The sequence below is a fragment of the Canis lupus genome, chromosome 2 (genome assembly GCF_048164855.1).
Source record: "Canis lupus baileyi chromosome 2, mCanLup2.hap1, whole genome shotgun sequence".
In the NCBI taxonomy this organism is placed as follows: domain Eukaryota; kingdom Metazoa; phylum Chordata; class Mammalia; order Carnivora; family Canidae; genus Canis; species Canis lupus.
The window spans coordinates 61,448,698-61,471,519 of NC_132839.1; the positions used below are offsets into that span (position 1 = coordinate 61,448,698).

Sequence of the window (22,822 nt, forward strand, 5' to 3'; positions counted from 1 at the left end):
ATCAGAGAGGGAGACCAGCCATAAGAGACGCTTAATCACAGGAAACACACGGAGGGTCCCTGGAGGGGAGGGCGGTGGGGGGACGGGGTCACTGGGTGATGGGCATGAAGGAGGGCACGTGATGTCATGAGCACTGGGTGTGTATGCAACTGATGAATCACTAAGTTCTATCTCTGAAATTAATAAAAAATATAATGTATTTTAAGACAGGAAGCTCCACATGCTCTCTGCAACACCGACAAAAAAATCCAGAGTCAATGTGGACATTGATTTATTAGGAATTTCTCGTGGTCACAAGGCTCTAAATATTTAATCAGTTATTCTGGATTGAGTTATTTTTTTTACAAAGATTAGAAGAAAGCTATCAAAATAACACATACAATATAAATTTTGGTAAATCGTTTTAGACACACAAAGGAAAACCTTTCTGCATCAGCTCTTGATGCCACAGACAGTGGTGAGCGAGGGGAGCCCCCGGCGTCTGATCAAGGGAGCCCCGACTGCGGAACCACACCTTTGCCTGGTGCCCTGGGAGGGGAGGGGAGCCCGACAGCCTCCCGCTTGCCCCCTGCCCCAAGGTGCCTCCTCAGGCAGGTCGAGTTTCAGAAGAGCATCTGCAGAAATTTGAGGGAGTGTAAACCTTTTATGACATCCTGCAGCACGGTGCACGCCCAGCAGGCGGACCCCGCCTCGGGAAGAACAGCCTACCCAGGGCCTTGCTAGGGGTCTTTCTGTAAATGCCACCTGTGACAGACAAGACAGCCCTGGAGCGACAGGATGGCCCAAGGATATCTGCACGCTGGCATCGGGCTGTCCTAATCTTTACACGGCTATGCTGGCGTAACCTTGATATGGGAGGAAAATGTGCCCACGGATGTAGTGCCCCACTGAGACTGCGTGAGTGTCCCTCATGGTCACCCTGCTGCTGGGCGGCCTGTGGCGGCCCCATGCGCATGAGGTCACACTCAAACCCCACACCTCCACCTGCTAAAACGAAAAACTCCAAATTCATTAGGAATGTAAACAGGCCTGATCAGGACAACCATGACCTCCTATCTTGCCTGTCAAATTAGCCAACTCCAACCCCGGGAGCAGAGCGGCCGTGGGGGACCCGGAGGGTCAGTCCTGCGCCTTCACAGGGTCATTCGTGAGAAACCGTCAGGAGCATGGCAGGGGTGGGCAGACGCTTTCGGAAAGACCACCTGGTGCTGAGTCTAAAGAACATGCAAACGGCTCCTACCCTTTGATCCATCGATCTCTTTCCTGGGGCCTATCCCCAGGAAATGACCGGGAGCACCCACAGAAGCTCTGCTGGTTGGTGTCGCTGCGGCAGCAGCACACATGCTGTGCTGCGTTCTCACTGGGCTTCAGAGTCGGCCAGCCTGGGCTGGGGTCCTCTGCTGCCCCCAACTCTGTGACCTCGGGCATGCTGCTCAGCCTCTCTGAACCTCCGAGTCCTTGTCTGTACAATAGGGTCAACCACACTCATGTCTTGCATGGTTGTCTTAAGAAATCAGTGAGATGGGGCACAGGACGCCAGGTGGCTCAGTGCCAGGCTGCAGTGGACGTAAGTGTCCAACAGCAGAGGGATGGCCAGGTTCCCCGTGGGCCTCACATGGGGGGGTTGATGTTGGAGCATCCCATCGGTGACGGGAACATGGGAGCTCAATCAGTCAGGACACGTATGGATACATGACTCCAAGTTAAAGAGACTCACAGAGGACAGGATGGCGGACTGTGCACTGAATCGAACCTGAACCCGACAGGGGTCCTGAGGGATATGTCCCACTCTCTAGTACGCCTCTCTGTTCCGGGGTGCGGTGCGGAGAAAGGGGGTGGCTCACATCAGAATACGAGGAAACAGCTGGAGGCAGCTCCTGCGGCCTGATGGGAGCGAGCCAGCTCGGGGCTCATGGCCACTACCAGCAGGGCTCACCCCGACCCTGGGCCCTGGGACCCAGGCCCCTCCATCTGTACCAACAGGCCCCTGTAGCCAGAGTCCTTCCTGCCACGTGGTCTGCAGATCCTGGAGCACCCTGCGTGGGCCAGGCTGTGCAGAAACGTGCCCTGGGCAGGATAGGCCCATCTATCTGACGCTTGCCTTTGGTTCTGAAAGCCCTCGGTCAGTTTGTCATAAACGCCCTGGGAAGGGGGGCACCTGAGTGGCTCAGTGGGGAGCATCTGCCTTTGGCTCAGGTCATGGGTCCTGGGGTCAAGCCCCGCGTCAGGCTCCCTGCTCAGCGGGGAGCCTGCTTCTCCCTCTGCCTCTGCCCTTCACCTACTTGTGCTCTCTCTCTCTCTTTCAAATAAATAAAATCTTTTTTTTTTTTAAATGCCCCTGGAATGCCCCAAAAGGAGAGAATGCAGGCATTTTGCACCATCCGCTTGCCACCCCCAGGTGTCCAGAGTGGCTCTCTGGTGGCTATTTATAGCCCCAGATGGAGGTGTCCTTGCCGTATACCGGCAAGCTGCAGGCAGAGCTGGCGGGCTTAGCTCCCCATCACAGTCCCTTCCCTCCCTGCCGGGCTCCTTCCACAACCGTGGTTCTGCTTCTCCCATGAGGAACGCCCACTTTCTGGGGGCCACGAGTGGAGTCGGGGTCGTGTGTCCAGGGCATGACGAGCAGGGTACAGACACCACACTCAAAACCACTGTTCTAAAAGCACAGGTCTGTGCTTGAAATTTGCCTCGAAAAACCAATCTGGTTCTCTTGACCCTGTGTGTGCAGCAAATTTCAAGTTCTTTGTGAAAACGGCAACTTTAACCCTTTTTCTTGAGGACCTACTATGTGCTGGGTGTTTGACACATTTATATGCTATTTTGCAGCATGAGGATAGAGCTGCCAGATGGCAACACGTAGCCCCCGAGCCCTTCCCCACACATCCACACACAGCACTGCCACAGGGGTCTGTGGAAACAAAGGAGGACCAGAGCCCTCCTCCGTCTGTCAACCAGGGACGTTAGAGCCAAGGGCCTCACAGGACCCTCCCCGTTCTCATTCTGCTCTGGCCTGTCCCTGAGTCCACCAGGCACAAACCCTGCTTCCCTGTCTTTGTCCTAGCCGCTCCCTCTGGCTGCAAGGCTCTTCCCAAATATCCCTCGATTCTTCACTTGGGCTTTTCCTCCCTGAAGCCCACCCTGACGACCCAGCTGAAAATAGTGAGCGACTGACTCCCCCAGCCCCAGTGCCTGCCTTTCCTGAGCCCCTCTGCCTCCCTCCCTGCACGGGACCTAGCCCATGGTAAAACATATTTATCCTACCCAGTGTTTGCTGTCTGTTCCCTGCGCTGGAACATGATCTCTACAAGGACAAGGATTTCCGTTTTGTTCATGAATGCATCTCAAGCACCCTCACTGCCTGCACATAGTAGGTGCCCAAGAAATCACTATTGCATGAACCCTGAGGCTAGGAAACGTGTCTAAGACCCACATGAGTGGGGTGGGGTGGGGTGGGGAAGGCGTGGGATTTGCACCCAGACCTCCAGGCATCAAAGCATCCAACAGGAGAGCATAATCACAAATCATTTCATGGGTTTTCCCAGGTAAACTGAGGCCCATCTAACAAGTGCCAAGGTGGCAAGAACCCATCACACTGGGGCCTCTGGTGAGAAGCTGTGCTAACAGACCCTGCTTTGGTTCACTTGGCAACAGGCCCACCCAGGGGCAGACATGACTGGTCCCAGTGAGTCCCGCCAACCCTCCTTTCTGGTCCTCTGTGCCCGTGTGGTGGACCTGTGACCCTGTCCTAGCCAACGAGTCATATTCAAAGTCTTTGGGGGCCCTCGGGGAAAGGGTTCTCCTGGTCAAAGGGAGAATCGCGTGAGGACGGAGCCCTTTGTGCAGATCCCTCCCCAGTTCCTTCCTGGGTTGGATGTTACTCTGTGAGAATGTGATGCTTGGAGCTGCAGCAGCCACCCTGAGACCATAAGGAGACAGGCACTGCTGCCATGCGCAGGATGAGGGAGGCGGAGAGGGGACCGGGTGGGTAGGAAGCAGAAAAACAACCTGGGTCTTTAATAGGCTTGTTGAGCTGTTCAGGTAACCAACTCCAGGCTTCATGTTAAGCTGATAAATATCCATGGTGTTTAAGACACTAGGAGTTGGGGAATCATTTGATTCATCCAAAAGTACCCTTGATGATTCATGGGCTTTGCATTTTCATGAGAACCTGGATAAAAGACCAATCGGAGACTGTGGCATCTTCATGCTTAAACAAAACACAGCTTTCTCCAGCTAGCAGGCAGTGGCAGCTGCCCCACGTCGTTTCTCAGCAGGTGAAGCAGAGATGTCCCCGCCAAGGGCAGGGCCACGCCGCATCCGCACGGCTGTGGGCACGGCCGCCTGGCACAGAGTGAGGCTCTATACCTGGCTGTGGGTGTGGGCAGTGGCCTTGGAACAGGGCCTGCGTGCCCACAGCTCCTGACACCAAAGCAGCCACTGGTGTGGGGGCAGCCACCAGGCACACAGGGCGAGTCCCAGGAGCGGCCAGTGCCGCCCACGGCCCGCGGTCAGGCGGAGGCTACGGCTATTCCCACGTCTGCTCAGGAGCCTAAGCTCAGAGGACAAAGTGATCTAGCCCAGGGGACACTGCAGGAGGGGAGGGGCTCCTGGGGCAGCTCCTGCCACCCACCAAACCCTGTGGGTGAAACCAGGACTCCACTCTGGAAGCTCATGCCTTTTATTGCGAACCTAAGGTCTGTGCGTACAGACAATCCTTTTAGACACGGTGGCCGCCTCCCCTGTGTCTTTTAAAATAACCTTTTAAATAGAGCATTTTAATGGATTTTGCTTTTCAGACACAGCAAATTTGTCTTTTAGACAGTAGAGAAAATTAAACTGGACAAATCCCACAGTCGTCTGGGAAGCTCTGATGAAAAGAAGAGAAGCTTCAGGTAGGGCAGGGGTGCTGACCATGGTGGTGGGGGGGCACTGACCACAGTGGGGGCAGAGCACTGACGGGGGGGCGGGGAGGGGGGTGCTGGGCACTGACCATGGTGGGGGCAGGGCACTGACGGGGTGGGGGGAGGGGTGCTGGGCACTGACCATGGTGGGGGTGGGGACACTGACCACGGGGGGAACACTGACCACGGTGGGGGCGGGGCACTGAGCAGGGCAGAGGTGCGGCATCATGGGCAAAGGCAGTGTTTACAGGATACTCCAGACTTGACATTCTCACACCCTGACCTGGGTTGGTTCTATCCTTTCCCTGAAAACAGGCACTTCCAGGCTGCGCCCTCCGAGGGGCAGGGGCAGGGTCACCCTCACACTGAGGGTCCCGGGGCACTCCCAGCCCTGTCAGGGATGGTGCCACCCAGAGGTCCCTGGGAGGTGGCTCTGGAGACACTCAGGTACTCAGGTCTTCCCTGGGTCCCTGACCCCCTCAGGGCCCCCAGGTCTCCCATTGTACTCTGCATGGCCGGGAGCTTCGGGGCCATTTCTGGGGTGCCCTCTGTCATGGCAGCGGAGTCCGGCCAGTGGCCGCAAGTTTTCTTTCTGAACAACAGGACTCAACGTGCAGTTTTCACAGAGGGCCCGAGGCTGTGGCGTGGCCGCAGGCAGAGCTCCCCTGAGATGGGGGCTCCCCTGTGGCCTCGCACCTCCATGCCCAAGAGGTGCCCCTGGAAATCTCCAAGGGCCTCAACCAGGCCCCACCAGGCCTAAATCCAGCCCGGGACAGGCTCCCACACTTCCAGGCCCCCCCTGCCCCCCACAACTAACAGTTGCACGTCCCTCTCAGGGCTGCCGGTGTGGGGAGGAAGCTGCACCCCAGCCTCGTCCCCCTCCCCCTCCTGCTCGGCAGCACCTCCCCCCCGCCCCCGGTGGAACCGCAGCTGTCCACCCACACTGCACACACCTGCCCCTGCCACCTGCACGGGCTGGGCAGCCCCTCCGGCCAGCAGATTCCTCTCCTGACCCCAACTTAGAGCTCAAATACCACCTCGCCTGCGAAACCCACTCTAGAAGCTTCCACATCCGTCCTCTCCCTGCCCCCCAAAAACTTGGTTTTTACGACCAAAAGCAATCTTTTCAAATCATGCTGCATGCCGTAGCCAGTATACTTCTCTCTCCCATGACAGCAGGGACAGAGAACAGAGACTGGGGACGCTCACCTTTGCAGACGAAGCACTTGATGTGGAAGTACTTGTTCTGGACCCTCAGCACCTCCCCCTTGCACACATTCCCGCAGGTGTTGCACAGGATGGCGGTGCTGGGCGGCTTCTCCAGGGGGCTGTGAGCGGCCTGGGGTTCCGACACTGTCGGGGAACAAGGAGCCGTGTTAGAGGTGTGACACTCCGGGCACAGGGTATTAAACTGGCGGCCGCTGAGGCCTTGGGGACCCCACCCCAGCTCCAGCCCCACGGCGGCGTGTCAGGGGACAGATGCTGACTGGCGGACAGTCTTTCCTGGGGGACCGGAAGGAACTGGATAATGTGAGGCCATCGGGTCAACCCCAGGGAGGGGCTCCTCTGCATGGCAGTCCTTCCCCACAGGCCACCTGTCCCCCTCCAGGTGGGCTTGCCTGCCGTGGCGGGGAGATCATGGCCCCCTCCCAAAGGGCAGCCTATTCTCCTGCTGCCTTGGCCCGGCAGGACGTCGGCCAGCAGGGCCCCAAAAGCACAGGCCCCCACCGGGAGCCCGGCAGCCCTTCTGCCGCCAGGAGACCGGAGTCCTCTCTTCTGAGAGTATGATCACCACGGTCCCCCTTTGAGCTTGCTTCCAATTCCCTCCGCGTCGTGGGGACATGGACCTGAATATCGCTGCTGCCCTCTGTAAAGCCAGCCTCGGCCTGGGGTGTTTATGGAGCTGCAGGAAACCCACTGAGGGTTGAAGGGCCCGGCCGTGGGGTTCTTGGGGTCTGGGGGGGACCATATGCTCCTCATCCTCGTCCTCCGAAAGCACCTACGGAGACCAGCGTGTAGGATGCTGGGTCCAAGCGGATCGGCCCCTGGAGGAGCTCTAGCCCGGCGGTGGAGACAGCCCAAGTGGCAGAGCTGGGGCTGCGGGAGGCCCCAGGGCTGGGGACCAGCAGAGTCGCTTGAAGCACACGGAGGAGCTTGCTGGCTGGTGGAGTTGGAGGCAGGTGTGGAGGCCTGCTGGGCAGAGAGTGTGGCCCACGCAGGGACCTGAGCAGGCTGGATCCTTCCCACTCAGGACCGACCCAAGAAAGACAAACCCGGACACCCCCTTCCAGCTTCCCGAGGCCCCCAGGCCCCATCAGGCTCCCCTGAGCCCCCCCTCCCTTGGGAAGCTCCCCCACTGCTCCTCCTGCCTCTAGGTCTTTGCCAAGTGAGGGTGGCTGACCCCTGGGTACAGCCAGCACTGAGCGGACCACTTTGGCATAGGGGGCCTGTCTTTGCTTATTTCCACATCTTCTAATGCCACTCTCCTTTTTTGGTCTGAGGTCCTGCTTGAGGCTGAGACAAGGACGGGGTGCAGGTAGTATATCTGGGGCCAGCAGATGGCAGGAAGGCATGAGGGGACCTGTGGGCACCTGAGGCAGGAAGTCTGCAGGTGCAAGTGAGCCGCCCACCTGGTGGCAGCTGAAACCCCAGGTGGGCCCTGGGGGTGTGGGGTGGTCAAGGAAGCACTTGCCATGCTTTATTGGAGGGCTAAGTTATTTGTACACACACACCCATTTACACAATCATCTAAACACTAGCTTTGAGCAAGTGCCAGACCTCAAGTCCTCCTCATCCCTGTCGTAAACATCTGGAGGTCACTCCAGACAGAGAAGGACATTTCTCCACCCACTGTCCCACCTGTCCCCCATCCGCAGAACCCCAAGGCCCAGCAGCCCCCAGTGTGCCAAAGCAGGGTTGCTCTGTGCTACGGTCCCTGTCGAGGTGCAGAGTCTGAGAGTGGGCTGCGCAGGGGCACTGGGCCCTGCTGGGGACAGCAAGCTGTCCGAGGAGGAGGCTATGAACACCCCAAGGGTAGCAGGGTGCCAGCTGTCTGGGGAACGAGAAGCAGGTGCAGGAAAGGAAATGAGCAGCATGAAAAGTATTTCAGCATCGCCCCGGGCACCCCAGACCCAGAGTGGATGCCTGCCTCTCATTTCCAGAGGAGTCAGAACCAAACAGCTGACTGGGGGGTGCAGAGCCAGGTGCGGGTCCCTGGGAGCTCCGTCTGCCCTCCTGCAGCCACGGTGACATTCCCTGCTCTAGTTTACATGCCAACAGTCCGTTTGCCCTTCACTTCTTTTTCCTGCAGAAAAAGTGCAGAAATTGCCTTTTTACTTAAAAAAACTGGTGGAAGAAGGCAGGAAGCAGGATTCCCTGGGCTTGAATTTAAGACTCCCCTTGAGGAATGAACCACTGGAATCCAGGTTTGAAACCTGTGAACAGCCCGTGGCCTGGTGGGCTCCGGAGTCACCCTGCCCACCTCCAAGGCTCAGTGGAGATTGGGGAGTGGGTGGCTGGGTGGGGGACTCAGATCCCGGACATTGTTATCTTCTCATCTGTCAGGCAGACAAAGAACAATAGCCTATCATCTGTCCACGAGCAGACAAGCAAGTTTTTATACTACTGGAATCCGGCGCAAGTCCAATGTGAGGGAAGGTCAAACCGGCCACCCTGGGGGTCACTGTGAGCCCTGGGGGAGCACAGGCCGCAGGGGCAGATGGCCTGGGTGCAGCCCCAGCTTCACCTGCGGGTGCTGTGATCTGGAACGCCCAGCCTTCCATGCATCTGTCCATCCACCCGTCCGCCCTCTGCTCCTATCACCTGCCCCGGGGAAGGGAGCGTTTGCTAGGAGGACGGGCTCAATACACAATAGCTATTGTCATTTGCAAAAACACACAGCCTGACACTGCCAGTTTCCTGGCTACTGGAGATCTATCTGGTCTGGGGAGGGGGAAGCTACTTTAAGACGCGTTTCCTGGGTAGGGGGGGACCCAACTCTGCCCACCTGGAGCATCCTCTAAAGCCTCCTGGGGCGACTGGGCTGGAGAGCGGTGGTGCTGCCCTCTGGTGGTGGGAAGCAGGCGCCGCGCCGTGGGGACGGGCGTGGGCCTTTGCGCAGGTGCCCCCTGGCCCTGGGACCCCATCTGTGACTCCTGCGTATTTGTGGCCGGAGCCATCCAGCCTCCTGAGGCGGACTCATTCCTCCTCAAGAGGCTGTTGTCCCTGCTGCCGAGGGAGCTGAGGCCCGCAGAGAAACCCAGGCTTTCTGAGGGCAGCCCCAGGACAGGGATGGGCAGGGCTGGCCAGCCCTGGTGTCTGGTGTCTAGATCTTATGCAAAAAAAAAAAAAAAAAGAGAGAGAGAATTATCTAGAAACCAGATATCAAGCCACAAAAAGACACTGAGGGCACCCAGATACATATTACCAAGGGAAACAAGCCAGTCCGAAGAGGCTGCGTGCTTTGTGAGTCCATCTACAGGACATTCTGCAGAAGGCAGAGCCATGGAAACCCTAAAACGATCAGCGGTTGCCAGGGCTCGGCGGGGTGGGGGGTGGGGGTAGGCATGAGCAGGTGGGGAACAGAGAGGACGCTGGGTGGGACGCTGTGACGTGGCTGCGTCCTCACACGCGTGTGGGAACCCACAGCAGGTACAACCCCCGGAGGGAAGCCTGATAATATTAAGAACAATGTATCAGAACTGGTTCATCATCTGCAAACGCAAGTTCGGGGAGCGGCGTATATGGGAAGTCTACTTACCGCTCTGGTTTGCTGTGGCCCGAAAACCACCCTAAGAAATAAAGTCTGGGACAACTTTTAAAAGAAAAGAGGAGCAGAGAGGGAGAGCTCTCACACCCTGAGGCCCAACCCGCAAACGCGACAGGCTCATTTCGCGACAACTGCAAGGTGGGCTCCGACCTTTGGTGTCACAAGTCCCCAACCGTAGTCATCACGGAAAACGGAAATGCAAGGGGTTACGAATCAATCACACGGGGCTGTGCCTATCTGATCCTCCTGTGATGGTGAAATCCCAGCCCTGGGGAGCCTTGCCAGGAACAGGAATTATTCCTGGGATCACCAATACTCGGTCGGCAGGGGCGGGGACGTGGCCTGCCCGCTCTGACCGATGGCCGGCCTCGCAGTCCCCGTGACGCCCTGCGGTCCCTCCAGGCTGCAACCCTGTCCTCTCTCCAGGAGAGAGAGCGCGTGCTGCTGGAACCGGGACGGGAGCCAGCGGAGCCGGATGTGGGCCCGCGTCCATGGCCGGGGGCAGCTGTGTGACCTTGCAGAGCTGACCAAACCCCAAAGAGCCTCAGGTTTCACATCTATAAGCCGCAGCTTGGTCTCATGAGGCATTTTTGGAGTCTATTAAAGTAGAGAAAGTGCCTAGTGCGATGCTTGCCAGATGTCGGTGGACCTCAGCTGCAGGCCTGGTGGTCCCCAGGGCCCCAGATATCAGGGGCTGCCCGGCAATGGGGGTGGGGATGGGGAGGAGGCCATCAAGGAGACCAGGAGCTCCTGGGGGGCCCGGGCCTTTGGTTACACGCCCACCTCACAGGTAGATCATCCTAGATTTGTCTCCACGCTTCTTCGGCCACCTTGTGACGTGGCAGGGTAAGGACGGGAAGGGGGATGGCCATACTGACCCCAGCTACGTCCTTCCCTGGCCCTGTCACCCTGGGCGGGTCACATGCCCTCTGGAGCCTGTTTCCTCCTCTATGAATTAGAGACAAGTATTCCCAAATGTGGGACCTTCGTGCAGATCAGAGCAGACGACACATGTGTAGCCGGTGACCCAGCTGAGCGCCAACCATGTGGGGGGCACATGAGGCAGTGACGGTGATGGTGGCCATGGATGGTGCCACTGGCAACCTCCAGCAGGTGGGGCTCCTAACATCGGCCTTTGCACCCAGTGCCTCGCCCATCAGTGCCCAGTGCTGACTCGGTGCACGGGGCCAACCCAGACTGGCACCAGGCCTCACTAGCTCTTTGCTTGGGGAGCAGAGACAGTGGCTGAACCCCACAAATGCCACCGCAAATGTCGGTGCCAAGTTCAGTTCTGTCGCCTGTGTGGTTGGCGGGCAGGTGTCCAGGGCACCCGGCAAGTGGGCTCCTTGGCTTCTTTACCCTGATGAGTCAGGAACTCTGGCCTCTTCACCCACCAAGCCTTCCCATTCTCTTCACTCTGTGCGCTCAGGCCCAACTGGGGCCACATCCCACGCTATTCAAGGAAATTCACCAACCTGACATCACTCTAGATGCCACAACCAAATGTCCCACGTTGTTCCTGTCACCAAACCTGGAGGCCAGCGGTGATGCCCTTGGGACATGAGCCCTGTGCGGCCTTCCTGCTCCCGTGCGATCCTCACCTGCATAGACGCTGCTGCAGCCAGGCCTCCCCCGGCCTCCTCTGCCCTGCCCTGAGCCTTCCCGGTGCCCTGAGCCACTGGAGACCACCTCGCGTCAAAGCACTTCATTGTGAAGTCAGAACTGCAAGGTGCTCGGCCAAAGTGCGCTCAGCCCCAAGAACTGGAACAACAAAGCTGCTCTTACTGTTTGCTGATTCGGTCATTCAATTCACCAGCACATGCCTGACAATCTGCTAGGTGCCCAGGTTCCAAAGGAACAAATAGGCCCAGCCTTGGCCCCTAACCAGCAGGAATGGTCTGTCACCCCCACTTTACAGATGACGAGCCTCAGACTTACAGACAGGAGGGGGCTAGGGGAGGGACTCTGCTGGGCCGCAGCCCAGGTGTGCGTGATGCCCGCCCATCCCTGTAGCCACCTGCTGTTGTGGATGCCCCGGTCAGGTGCACACTCGTTCAGCTAACAGGAGAGCAGAGGAGCCTGTGGGTGTCAGGGACCCGGGGGCACAAACTGGCCAGCCCACCCGGTGGCAGGTGGCAGGAGAGGGGACACGCCAGGTTGGGGGAGAGGAAGCAAGATGCCTCTCTGGTGCCAGCAACGCATCTCTCACTTCCCAGACAACAAGGCACACGTCACTTGTTTCCGTCTGTTTCTTCTGCTCTTTCTCGGTGGCTCATGGTCTGTCGCTCCTCCAAGGGCCCAGTGGTGCTGGACCTCAAGCTGCTGGGCCTGTTGTAGCCAAAGACCCGCTCTCCCCGGTCACCCTGTGGTCCAGGCTTTCTCTGGAAGGCTTGGTACAAATGTGGGCGCCCTGTGTGCTCGGGTTCTGACTGGTGCCCACATCCCGCCCACCGTGATGGCTTTGCTGCGCTCTCCACCCTGCTGTCACATCATGCAAACCACTGGCTAGGACTCCAGATTGCACGACTCTGCTCTAATACGGAATAGGCCACATAAACCGTGCATGCACACCCAACCCTGGGACTCTGATACACCCAGCGTGGGTGCCAGGCACACAGTTCTCGTCTTCCCCCAGGCCTTCACTTCTAGTCATGACAAAGACCAGAGAGACTCAGCAGGGAGATGAACCTGTGTGCAATCAAAGAGGACTTCTGGGAGGAGGTGACATGAGGAGGGCAGGTGCCTTCTGGGCCTTCAGCAAGTACATGTCACCATGCTCATCTCCACCACAGTCCTGATCACGCTGGCTGGCCCTTGTCCATCGGTCTGTGCGCCTGCTTCCCTTGGCCTGGAAGCCTCCTGGGGCCAGGGGCCAGGTCTGTGAAGTGTGGCTCCCGAGGGCCGGGTTTGGAGGAGACGGCTCTCTACACCACGTGGCCGTAAGCATCCTGTGGCTCACACACCCTCCAGCACGAGGGCTGGTCTTCTCCGTATGGACATAAGCCCCCCAACCCCATGGCTTGGAGGGTCTTCGCAGGCTGTGTCTCAGGTTGGGAGCAGCTCCTGCTCTCTCCCGTGGCCTCCTCCCCAGGGCTGGGTGTTGGAAAATCACACCAAACCACACGAGAGCACTCCCTGCCTTAACCTACTTACGGGCCGACTGCTAATTATAATCATGAACCAGCAGCGGCTCTCTGGAGCTGCCGTTCTCTCCACGGCCGTCGGCAGCCTGGGCCCGGCAAGCGGGCTCCCCACACGGCCAGAGAGGCGACCCTGTGTGACTCTCCAAGTATGTCAGTCATCCGGGACCTCCGTCCAGGGACAAGCCCGGGGCTGGCACAGGGCCCGAGCAGAGCCATCCTCTGCACACCCCCCGCCGCCCAAGGAGCTAGCTAGCACTCCAGGGCACAGAGAGGGGAGACAGAAGCCCTCCCACGGAAGCTCGGTGCACCAGCCGAGCCTGAACTCCCCACACCACCCCCACGCCCGCTTCAGTTTCCCAAAGATGTAGTCTCCAGCTTCTCCCACAGAGCTGAGTGCACTCTTCGGAGCCCTTGACCTGCCCCAGGGCCAGACTGCAGTCAGCTGTCCACCCTCCGCTCTGCTCCGCCCGAGTTCTAAGCAGCGAGTTCTGCAAACGCAGATGGAACCGAGTAGGTGCACATGCTTCATATCCCCAAATGGGCCACCTCCCCATGTGCACCTCGCAGCTTCTCTATCAGCCCTGGACCATGATGTCCTGGGGGCGGACCCACCAGTGGTCCTCTGTGCCTACTTAGGGCCGGCCCGGGGCACAGCAGTGAAGTCCACTGGGTGATGAGCCCACCCTTCCCTCCTGGTCACCCCACTACATTGAATGTCTATCTGACGACCTCTCCTCTGACGCGGTGTGGGCTCCATGCCCGCCAGGCTCACCCTTGGAGGCCAGCACCCAGCCCAGTGCCTGGCACCTGGCAGGTGCTCAAAAAATGGGACAAATGAACATACAGCACGTTGAATTACAACATTCTGGACATGTGGCCGTCTCCCCCTGCACACAGCCTGCCTCAGCATCTGGTGACGTGATCTCTACTCCTTCCGGAGGTCTTGGCACACTCATCCCTCTGAGCTCCTCCGTGGGCTTCTGAGCAGCACCTGGAGGCAGACACCCATCTCACAAGCTCCTCTCCTCTCTGGCTTTAACCCGTCTTTCACTAAGTGTCGGGGTCTGAGACCTGGGACTCTCTGGGCCAACGATGTGACAGGAGTGTCACCATGTGACTTCCAAGCTAGATCATAATGCCACAAACATCTGCCTTGCTTTTAAGGAGGCTCATTCTTGGAGCCCGGCGGCCACACACTGAAGAAGCCCAACCACACCAAGTACCAAGCGACGGCATGCAGGGGGCACGTGCAGCCATTTGGCTGACTGCCAGCACTGGCCACCAGCCACGTGAGCCATGACACCTGCAGAGGTTCCTGTCGTCCCCGGTTCTCAGGTCACCCCTAGCCTGTAAGTGTTCCCAGATCAAACCAGAGACATCGTGGACAGGACAGGAACATCCCTGCCGTGCCAAACTCCCTCACGGCCACATACAGGGCTGTGGGGTCAGTGGGCAGCCCCACGGAGCCCGGCATGACCCTCAGACTTGATGACAGAGAGGCAGGGAAAGGAAAACCGGCCCAGCTGGCGTGTCTCCCTTCCTCCAGAGCGTGCAATCGGTCAAAAGGAAGGTCCACAGAAAGATCCCATCTCTGATGGCTGAACTGTGTCCCCCAGATTCACAGGTTGACCCCTGATCCCCAGCACTTCAGACCATGACCTGATTTGGAGACAGGGTCTTCCAGAGGTGGTGGGGCTAAAGTGAGGTCGTCATGAGTGTCCTGATACGCAGGGGACATTAGGACATGAGACAGACGCACAGAGGAGGACCACATGCAGATTCAGGGAGAGGCTGACCGTCTGCAAGCCAAGGACAGAAGGAGCCTGCCATGGCGACCCCCTGATCTCAGGTGTCTGGCCACCAGGATGTGAGCAGAGGTCTGAGGGTTAAGCCCCGGTCTGAGGGACTTGGTTACAGCCACTCCAGCAGACAAATCCATCACCCCAGCAGGTGGAAAGAGCTGGAAGCCAGGGCTGGGATGTGCTGGCATCCTTCCTCCAGGCCTGTTTTCCATCTGCAGGGGAGACAATGATGTGACCCCACACCGGGCCTTCTGAGGATGGTGACGGGGCAGGGCTGGCACATGGGGCAGTGGTGGGGGGGAGGACTTGCCATGAAGGAGGTGGGGGGGGGGCCCTTCCGGAGGCAATGCTGGGAGCAAGGCGGCGATGAGCAGCCCCGGAAGCTCAGGTTGGCCACACAGGCTCAGCAGGCTCCAGCTCCAGCTCTTGGCAAGTCCCAGGACACCTCATGCTTCAGCAGCTGGTCCGGGAGGCCTGTCCACCCACGTCCCCAAGGGTGTTACTTAATGGTCGGAAGAGCGGCTCTTCCTGACCGGAGAGGCATCTGAGGATCTCATGGGTGGCATTCCGGAAGGCCAGGACATAGCGGGCATCTGGGGAATATGCCCAGGGGAATACGGCCAATGGCAGGGAGGGGCGGGGCCCCACGCAGGTCACAGAGTCTGGCTGGGCCAGTAGCAGGATTGGGGTCTCCAGGCCCCCAGAGAGGTACCTGTCCCTCTCGTCACACTGCCACAGGCCAGAGCAGCCACCATGGGACCAGTAAGTGACCTTGTCTGGTCTGAATGTACACCAGGGCCCACTACACTGCAGATGCTCAATAACTGTTCCTTAAATCCAATGGGAACGGGACACGCATCTGATGACTCAAAGCACCGCGTGGTGCAATAATGTGTGTGACATTGTCTTTCAGTTCCCACGCCCAGGCTAAGTGCCAGGCACTGCACTCGGCTGTTTCCATTAACGATCGGGTCACCGAGCAGGGAATGGGCAAGGAGCGAGGCTGGGGCTCGAACCCAGGCTGCCGCAGCTTAAGCCCCAGCTGTGGGTGCCCAGAGGGGGTCTGTGAGGGCCGAGTTCATCCGTCAGGCCCTCACTCAGCAGGCTGGCTACCATGAGACCCGGCCAGCGTGGGGCCGCAGGCCAGGGGGCCTGCCAGTACTACCCCAGTGCACACTGGCCAGTCAGGACCACCAGCAGCCCCCCCTTGCCCAGGCCTCTAAAGACAGGGCTGAGGCTCAGAGATGCTCAGCAGCTTGGTGAGATCACACCGGTGGGGAGTGACTGGTTTGTCTCTTCAGACCTTCCCCCATGCACAATCTGTCCCCTCGACACTTTCCTCTTACTTGCTGGTCCTTGGAAGGCTGGTGGCAGGGGAAGCATGTCCTGAGTGTCTAATTAAAACTGGGCATCCACAGTGTTGGTGCAGGGCCCAGGGAAAGCCGAGACGTGCAGGACATTAGTTCAACACGCACACCACACTCCCACACCTTCTGCCAACCCTAGGCCTCCTGGGTGCACACACCAACGCCCTCAGATCCCATCTGGCCTCTGAATTCAGGCGCACGGGGGGCCGCTTGCGCCCGGTCACACAGTCTGCGTGTGGTGACGGGCCCCTGCCCCGCCTGGACAGGCCCAGAGGTGTGGCCCTCTGATGTCACTCTGATGTCCCACTGCGTGGGAGCCCAGCCCGGAGCCACCACCCGCCTCCCCAGATAACAGTTCTTGGGTTTTAGCCACAAAAATAGCTGCTTTTTGGTGACAGAAATAATACTACTCATTGCCACAAACCCAAACAGCACAGAGAACTCAAAAAAGAATTAAAATCCCCTGCTGAACTTCCACCCTGAGATGAGCCGCTGTTGAGCTCGGCGGCCACTCCAGCCGGCACCTGTGTGCTACGAACAAAATGCGATAGGTATGCACTCAACACGCAGACACACACCTAGGACATGCAACAGGATAGGATCCACGGGATGACATAATGTAAGAACATCATCTCTCCAGGGGCAGAGCCGATCAATGCCTTGCCCTCGTGTCCCGGACGGGCACTCTCCAAACCATAGCCTAAGCTACTGCGCAGACCTGCCCCGCTCAGCAGAAGGGGCTCAGTGCACACTCGGAAAAGTCGTAATGAGACATAATTCATATACCGTACCATTCACCTATTTAAAATGCACAATTTCACGATTTTTAGCGTAAAGTTGACCCCTAAACAACTCGGGATTTAGAGGCATCAATCACCCCCAATGCAGCTGAAAATCCAAGTATAACTGGGACTCCCCAAAACCTCAGTGACAACTAGCCTCCCGATGACCAGGGCCTTACTGATGACGGAAACGGTCAATTAGCATGTATTCTGTATGTTAAATGGATGATATCCTATTTCTCCCAACAAAGCCAGCCAGAGAAAAAAAAGTGCCATTGAGAAAATCATAAGGAAGGGGCGCCTGGGTGGCTCAGCGGTTGAGCGTCTGCCTTCGGCCCAGGTGTGATCCTGGAGTCCCCCCATCGAGTCCCACGTCGGGTCCCTGCATGGAGCCTGCTTCTCCCTCTGCCTGTGTCTGTGCTTCTCTCTGTGTCTCTCATGAATAAATAAATAAAACCTTAAAAAAAGAGAAAATCATAAGGAAGAGAAAACACATTTATCGTACTGTATGTACATTTGCTAGAAATATCCATGTTATCAGTGGATAACAGCTGATAACATGGATATCAGCTCAAACCTGCGTTAAGAGCCATCTGTACTCGCAGAGGGGTGTGTCGACCACAATCAATTTTAGAACATTTTCATCATCCCCAGAAGAAACTCCTCGCTCCCCGTCCCCCTCCTCTAGTCCCTGGCAACGATAATTTACTTTCTACTCTACAGACCTGCTCGTGCTGGACGTTTCATACATACGGAATCCCACAGTGGGCGGTCTTGTGTGTCTGGCTTTGGAGGAACGCAGAGCACTTCCATGCTTCATCCACGCCGTAGCGTGACCCCAGGCTTTGTCCTGTTCGGGTCCACTAATGTTCTATCACGTGGACACGCCCCATGTTCCGACCGTCAGGTGAAGGGCCCCGGGGTTGTTTCCACCCGCTGGCTATTACGGATGAGCTGCTATGACCATTCAGGCGCAGCCCCTTCTGTGTGGACCCAGGGGCTCATGCCTCTCGGGCACCTCCCCAGGGGTGACCTGGGAATTGGCCATTTATCTGGTGACTCTGAGGTTAAGCCTTGGAGGACCTGCCAGACCTCTTCCTAAGTGGCTGAGCCATGGGTCCTTCCCGCCAGCCGAGGCGGGTGAGGGTCCAGAGACTCCATCTCCGCGTCTTCTGACCTCAGCCTGGAGCAGCTGCGAGGTGGCCGCCCACGGCGGTCCTGATTCCCACGCGCGATGACCGGTAATGTTGAACACTCTCCGGGTGCTCGTCTGTTCTTGCGCAACAGCTTTGGAGAATCGTCTGTTCAGACCCTTGGTCCACGTACTGCGGTCATCCTCCGGATAGCTACAGAACGTCCTACACACGCGTCCCTCATCACACACGCGACCGGCAAACGCCGTCTCCCACGCTGCCTGCTGCTTTTGTCTGTTTCGTGACGAGCTTTGCCGCATAAGAATGTTTAATTTTGATGACATCCAATTTATTTGTGTTTCCTTTCACTGTTGGTGTCCTTGGAGTCATGTCTAAGAAAGCACTCCTCAACCTGAGGGCACGGAGCTTTATTCCGACGGCTTCCTCTAAGAGTTCCATGAAGCGTTGCTTTTGCTTTTACTATAATTTTACAGAAGCGGAATCACACTTCCTTTACTGCCATTTCTTCATCTGTGAATCGAGAATAGTGGTGCTTATTGCACCAGGTTTGTGCCACTTTTCACGGCTGCTGTTCGCCTTTTGCCATCAGCGTCCCCGCCCACCGTCCGGCGAGAAGGACATGTCGTGCCCACTGCCTCCCACAGGGACGCTCCACTGCAAACATGGACACCACGCTCCCGTGTTGCAGCTCTCGGGATCTGCTGGTCATATCGGAACAATCCTGCACACCCAGCAGGCCGGAGGGACGTGACCTGCCCCCCAGCCAGCAGATGCTCCAAGGCTGGGGAGTAGAGCCCCAAAAGGGACTGCATCTGGCCAGCTGGGGTGGGGGTGTAGTCACACCTTTGGGGAAACAGTATCAAGTGTCTGCTATGCCCACTCATGACACCCTGGGAAGAGGAGCCTCAATCAACCCCGGGTTACAGATAGGGTCCCTGAGGCCAGCAGGAGCAGTGAGGGGCCCCCACCCAGGGCGCAGTGAGGCCAGGCCGCAGGGACTGGCAGCTCGATGGTTGGCCTCCAGGCCATACTGCCACAGCCCGGAGCTGCCCCTTCAGTGTGAGGCGCTGATGGGGGGTAGGGATGAGGGGGTCCTGGTCCCCACTCTGGGGAGGGGTCTGTCCCAGCTGCCCAGAGATGAGGCGCCCACAGAGCACCGAGCCTCGTGCCAGGATGGAGGCCCTGTGAGGTGAGGAGCCTGCAGGAGGCCCCCCTGAACACCCCAGCTCTCAGAGGCTTGCCCGAGCACCCTGGCCTCCCTCTGCTCCTGGGGTGCAGGCTCCCTCCTGAACTCACTCCCTTTCCTCAGTTGTCTTCCCGAGCTTCCCCCCACCCAGCTGCCCCTCCCATCACCCTCCCTGGCCGCCCCCTTGCCAGGTCTTGAGTTTGAGCGGATTAGGAGATAACTATGTATCATCTAAGCAGGTGATGGGCCCGATTCTTCATCAGCCCCACAGAAATGAGGTTTTATGATAATCCCTTAAAGCAGGTCTCCCAGCCCAGACTCAACCGACATTCTGGTTTGGACAAGTCCTTACAGCGGGGACAGTCCTGTTCTGGCCGTCCCTGGCCTCCACCCCAGGGGTGTCAGGAGTGCCCCTCCCCCAGGTGCCACAAACAAAACTGCCTCCAGACATTCCCAAATATCCCCTGGGGAGCAAAATCAGCCCTGGCTGGCTGCAGCACCTTACAGGAGGAAAGAAGGAAGGGGAGGCGGGAGCAGAGGGGCCATGGGCCCAGTAACTCTGGCCCAGGCTGTAGGGTCCCAGGGCCCCAGAGCCCACCTCTGTGTGATGTCAAACCAGAGTCTCCCTTCTCCCGAGTCTTAGCTCATTCATCTGTAAAATGGGTCATTCCACAGGGCTGTCATCAGGACGCCATGAGACAAGCCCCCAGAAGCCTGGCAAACAGGTGGCGCTCACAAGTGCCGGCCCTCACCACATTCATAAACAGCAGAGCTCAACCAGACACCTCCCTTCGTGTCAGACCCCCAAAGCTTATTTGTGGGACCCAAGGCTGCTGGTTAGGAAAGCCAGCTGTCCCCTCCAGCCAGATGGTCTCAGCCTTCAGGGCAGTTTCCAGCTTTACCTGTCTCTCCTCCAGGCATCCCCATGGAGCATGGCCTCCTCACCAAGGACCGGCACCCACGGAGGCTGCGGGCGGCGGCTGAGCTGCAGGAGAGCCTCCTCGGCCGGCACGACTCCAGATGGACACACCAGAGGGTCACGTGGCAGCTGCCACCCTCATGCCCCAGGAAGGGCAGGGCCAACCCCTTCCCGGCACACTGAAATAGACTCCCACCAACCCCCAGAGATGCACCTGTTTCCCAGGCGTCCGGGAAAGGGACTTTGGAAAGACACGTGGTCGGGGTGGAGGGTTGGGGGGCGGGGTACACGCTGCCCTCATGTGCCAAATGCAGGCAGCACGAGCGAACCCACACGACCCTCCCCACGTCCCGGTGTCACATGCTGGGGGCTTCACAACCAACATCATGCTCGCCAGGTTCTGGAGGCCAGGACCCCCAAATCGAGATGTGCACAGGGCCACACACAGGAGGATCCTTCCCCGCGTCCTCCCACTCCTGATGCTCCCGGGCTTGGGGTCATCACAACCACCTCTGCCCCTCCTTGACAGAGCGTCTCCCTGTGTGCCCATGTGTCCTTCTCTCTCTCCTGTAAGGACACCCATCACTGGCTGCAGGGCCACCCTGATCCAGGATGACCTTATCTCCATCCCTATTTTAATCACATCTGCAAAGACCCTTTTTGTTTTTGTTTTTAAAGATTTAATTTATTTTTTCATAAGAGACACAGAGGGAGAGGCAGAGACACAGGCAGAGAGAGAAGCAGGCTCCATGCAGGGAGCCCGATGTGAGACTTGATCCCAGGACTCCAGGATCATGCCCTGAGCCAAAGGCAGATGCTCAACCACCCAGGCGTCCCAAGACCCTTCTTCCAAATAAGGTCACACACCAAGGTTCTGGGTGGACATGACTTTGGGGGGGACCTTTTAACCCCTCACACAACCCCAACGTGCCAGAGGGAAACTGAGGCTTGGGAAGGCTGTTGGCCGTGTAAGGTGGCATTGGGGCTCCACTGGGTCCGGCTGACTGCCTGGTCCCTGAGCCACGTCCCGCGTCCCTGGTGCCCCTCGGCTTTAAGGTCCCAGCCGCGTACACAGTGAGCGCTGCTTGGACTCAGCACGTGGCTGCAGAGAGCGCACTGGTCTGTGCACACCTGGGCATGGGTAGCCAGCGCCAGATGCCGCTGCTGAGGGGCTTTGGGGCAACACCCAAAGCACAGCTCACGCCTCACACCACCCAGCTAGCGGCTCAGCTCAGGGCAGGCCCAGTGACCCCTCTGGAGGCACCCAGCAGAAAACATGTCATTCTACCAGCTCTGAAGAGTCAGGAGCAGGTGCTGGCAGCCAGAGTGGAGCTTTCCTCGCCTCATTGGACTGTCATTGGTCACACGATGGTGGGACATGCCTACCTCGCCACCCAGTAAAGGGGGCTGGTGACCCACTGACTGCTGCAGGAAGCCCCCGGGACTATCTGAAGCATCACTATCGAGGCCCGTGGGACCCACAAATGGGTACAAATCATGCATCCCAGGCACAGAATTATATCCTCTTTTGCTTATAAATGAGAGGAGCTTCCCTGTTCATTTATACCGAGATCCATGCCCTGTGTCCCTGTGCCCAGTTGGGGCATAAACCAAGATGGTGACATGACCTCAACTCCCCTCTGAGCACTCAGCAAGTCCCGTACACTGCTCCATACCCGAGGCAGGAGTCATCTTGTCCCCACTTTCCCTAAGAGGAAACTGAGGCAGAGACAAAGGTGGGGTGCAGCCAGTTCTGTTAAACAAGAGCGGGTTGTGGCTTTGAGCCTGAGAGTCTGGCAGGGTTCTCTGTGTGTGACCAGCACCCTAGAGGGTGCCCAGGAGGAAGGGACTGGTGGACACGCAGAGGCCAAGGGGCAGGTAGCCACTGGACCTGGGATGGATACTCCAGGCAGGGGAGTAGCCTGCGTGAGACTGGGGAGGAGACGTTTGTGAAGGGCGAAGGACCCCTGCTCCATGAGCCTGGGGGTGCTCTGTGGGGTGGGAAGGCATGCAGGCACCAGGACATCCTAGTCCCCCAAAAAGTGGACTCTCTCTGGGGACCAGTGGTAGGAAGAAGTGCATCAGGAGAAGGTGTGGGTAGCAGCTCTTCCCTTCCACAAGCAATGCCCACCCCACCCTGGAGGCAGCAAGAAGCTGGCCAGGGAGCGGGGTCCCACGAGCTCCAAAAGCTCGGAAGGACCCTCTCCCCTCCCGATGAGGTGGAACCTAGGGCTCCCAGAGTGAAGACACAGTGGGAATGAACCTGCCCCCTGACTCCCCACTGTGAGAGCATCCAGTAGAGGCCAGCCCTCCCAGAGCCTCCCAGCCCAGGACCACCCTCCCCAAGGTCCACGCTCTCCCCACCAGGGCTCCCCAAGGCCTGACACCTGCAGTCCGTCTCAGCTGGAGGCCAGAACACCCACGTTTGGTGAGAGAGATCTGCCCTGATGCTGTGGGATGAGCCACCCAGGAGAGAGGGACTGCATCCCAGCAGGGGCTTCTCGGACTCTGGGACCCTTGGGCAGAAGTCGCAGTGCAGGCCTGGCTCGGGGTGCTCTTCTGGGCTCCGTCCTTCTCCAGGTGTCTGCCCAGCGCCCAGTTGCCTGGTCCCTGGCACCGACCACCCACAAAGCCCCAGCTTCCATGCACCTTGCCCCCCCATCTGCAGCAGCTGCTGGGTCCCTGGGAAGCTACCCCTGGCCCATGGGGACACTAAGGGTGGAGACATCCCTCACCTACAGAGGCCCAGGGTTCAGAGACTCAAAGCTTCTCCTTCCACAGCCTCAAGTGGTTCCCAGGG

General features: G+C 58.4%; 1 protein-coding gene across 32 annotated transcripts in view; it reads right to left on the reverse strand.

Moving 5' to 3' along the window:
* The window catches only part of ABLIM2 (actin binding LIM protein family member 2), a 142,803-nt gene that overhangs the window by 96,581 nt on the left and 23,400 nt on the right, over nt 1-22,822 (reverse strand). For 29 of the 32 annotated variants that reach the window (XM_072803304.1, XM_072803247.1, XM_072803196.1 and 26 more), the window contains exons 1-2: nt 20,006-20,156; nt 6,111-6,254 (exon numbers count right to left, since the gene is read on the reverse strand). In XM_072803304.1, the coding sequence (XP_072659405.1) occupies nt 6,111-6,254; nt 20,006-20,030 (169 nt within the window). In that variant the 5' untranslated portion in view covers nt 20,031-20,156. Of the gene's footprint in view, nt 1-6,110; nt 6,255-11,144; nt 11,348-20,005; nt 20,157-22,822 lie in introns of those variants that run through there. The other 3 variants (XM_072803265.1, XM_072803081.1, XM_072803070.1) reach the window with 3 other exon arrangements.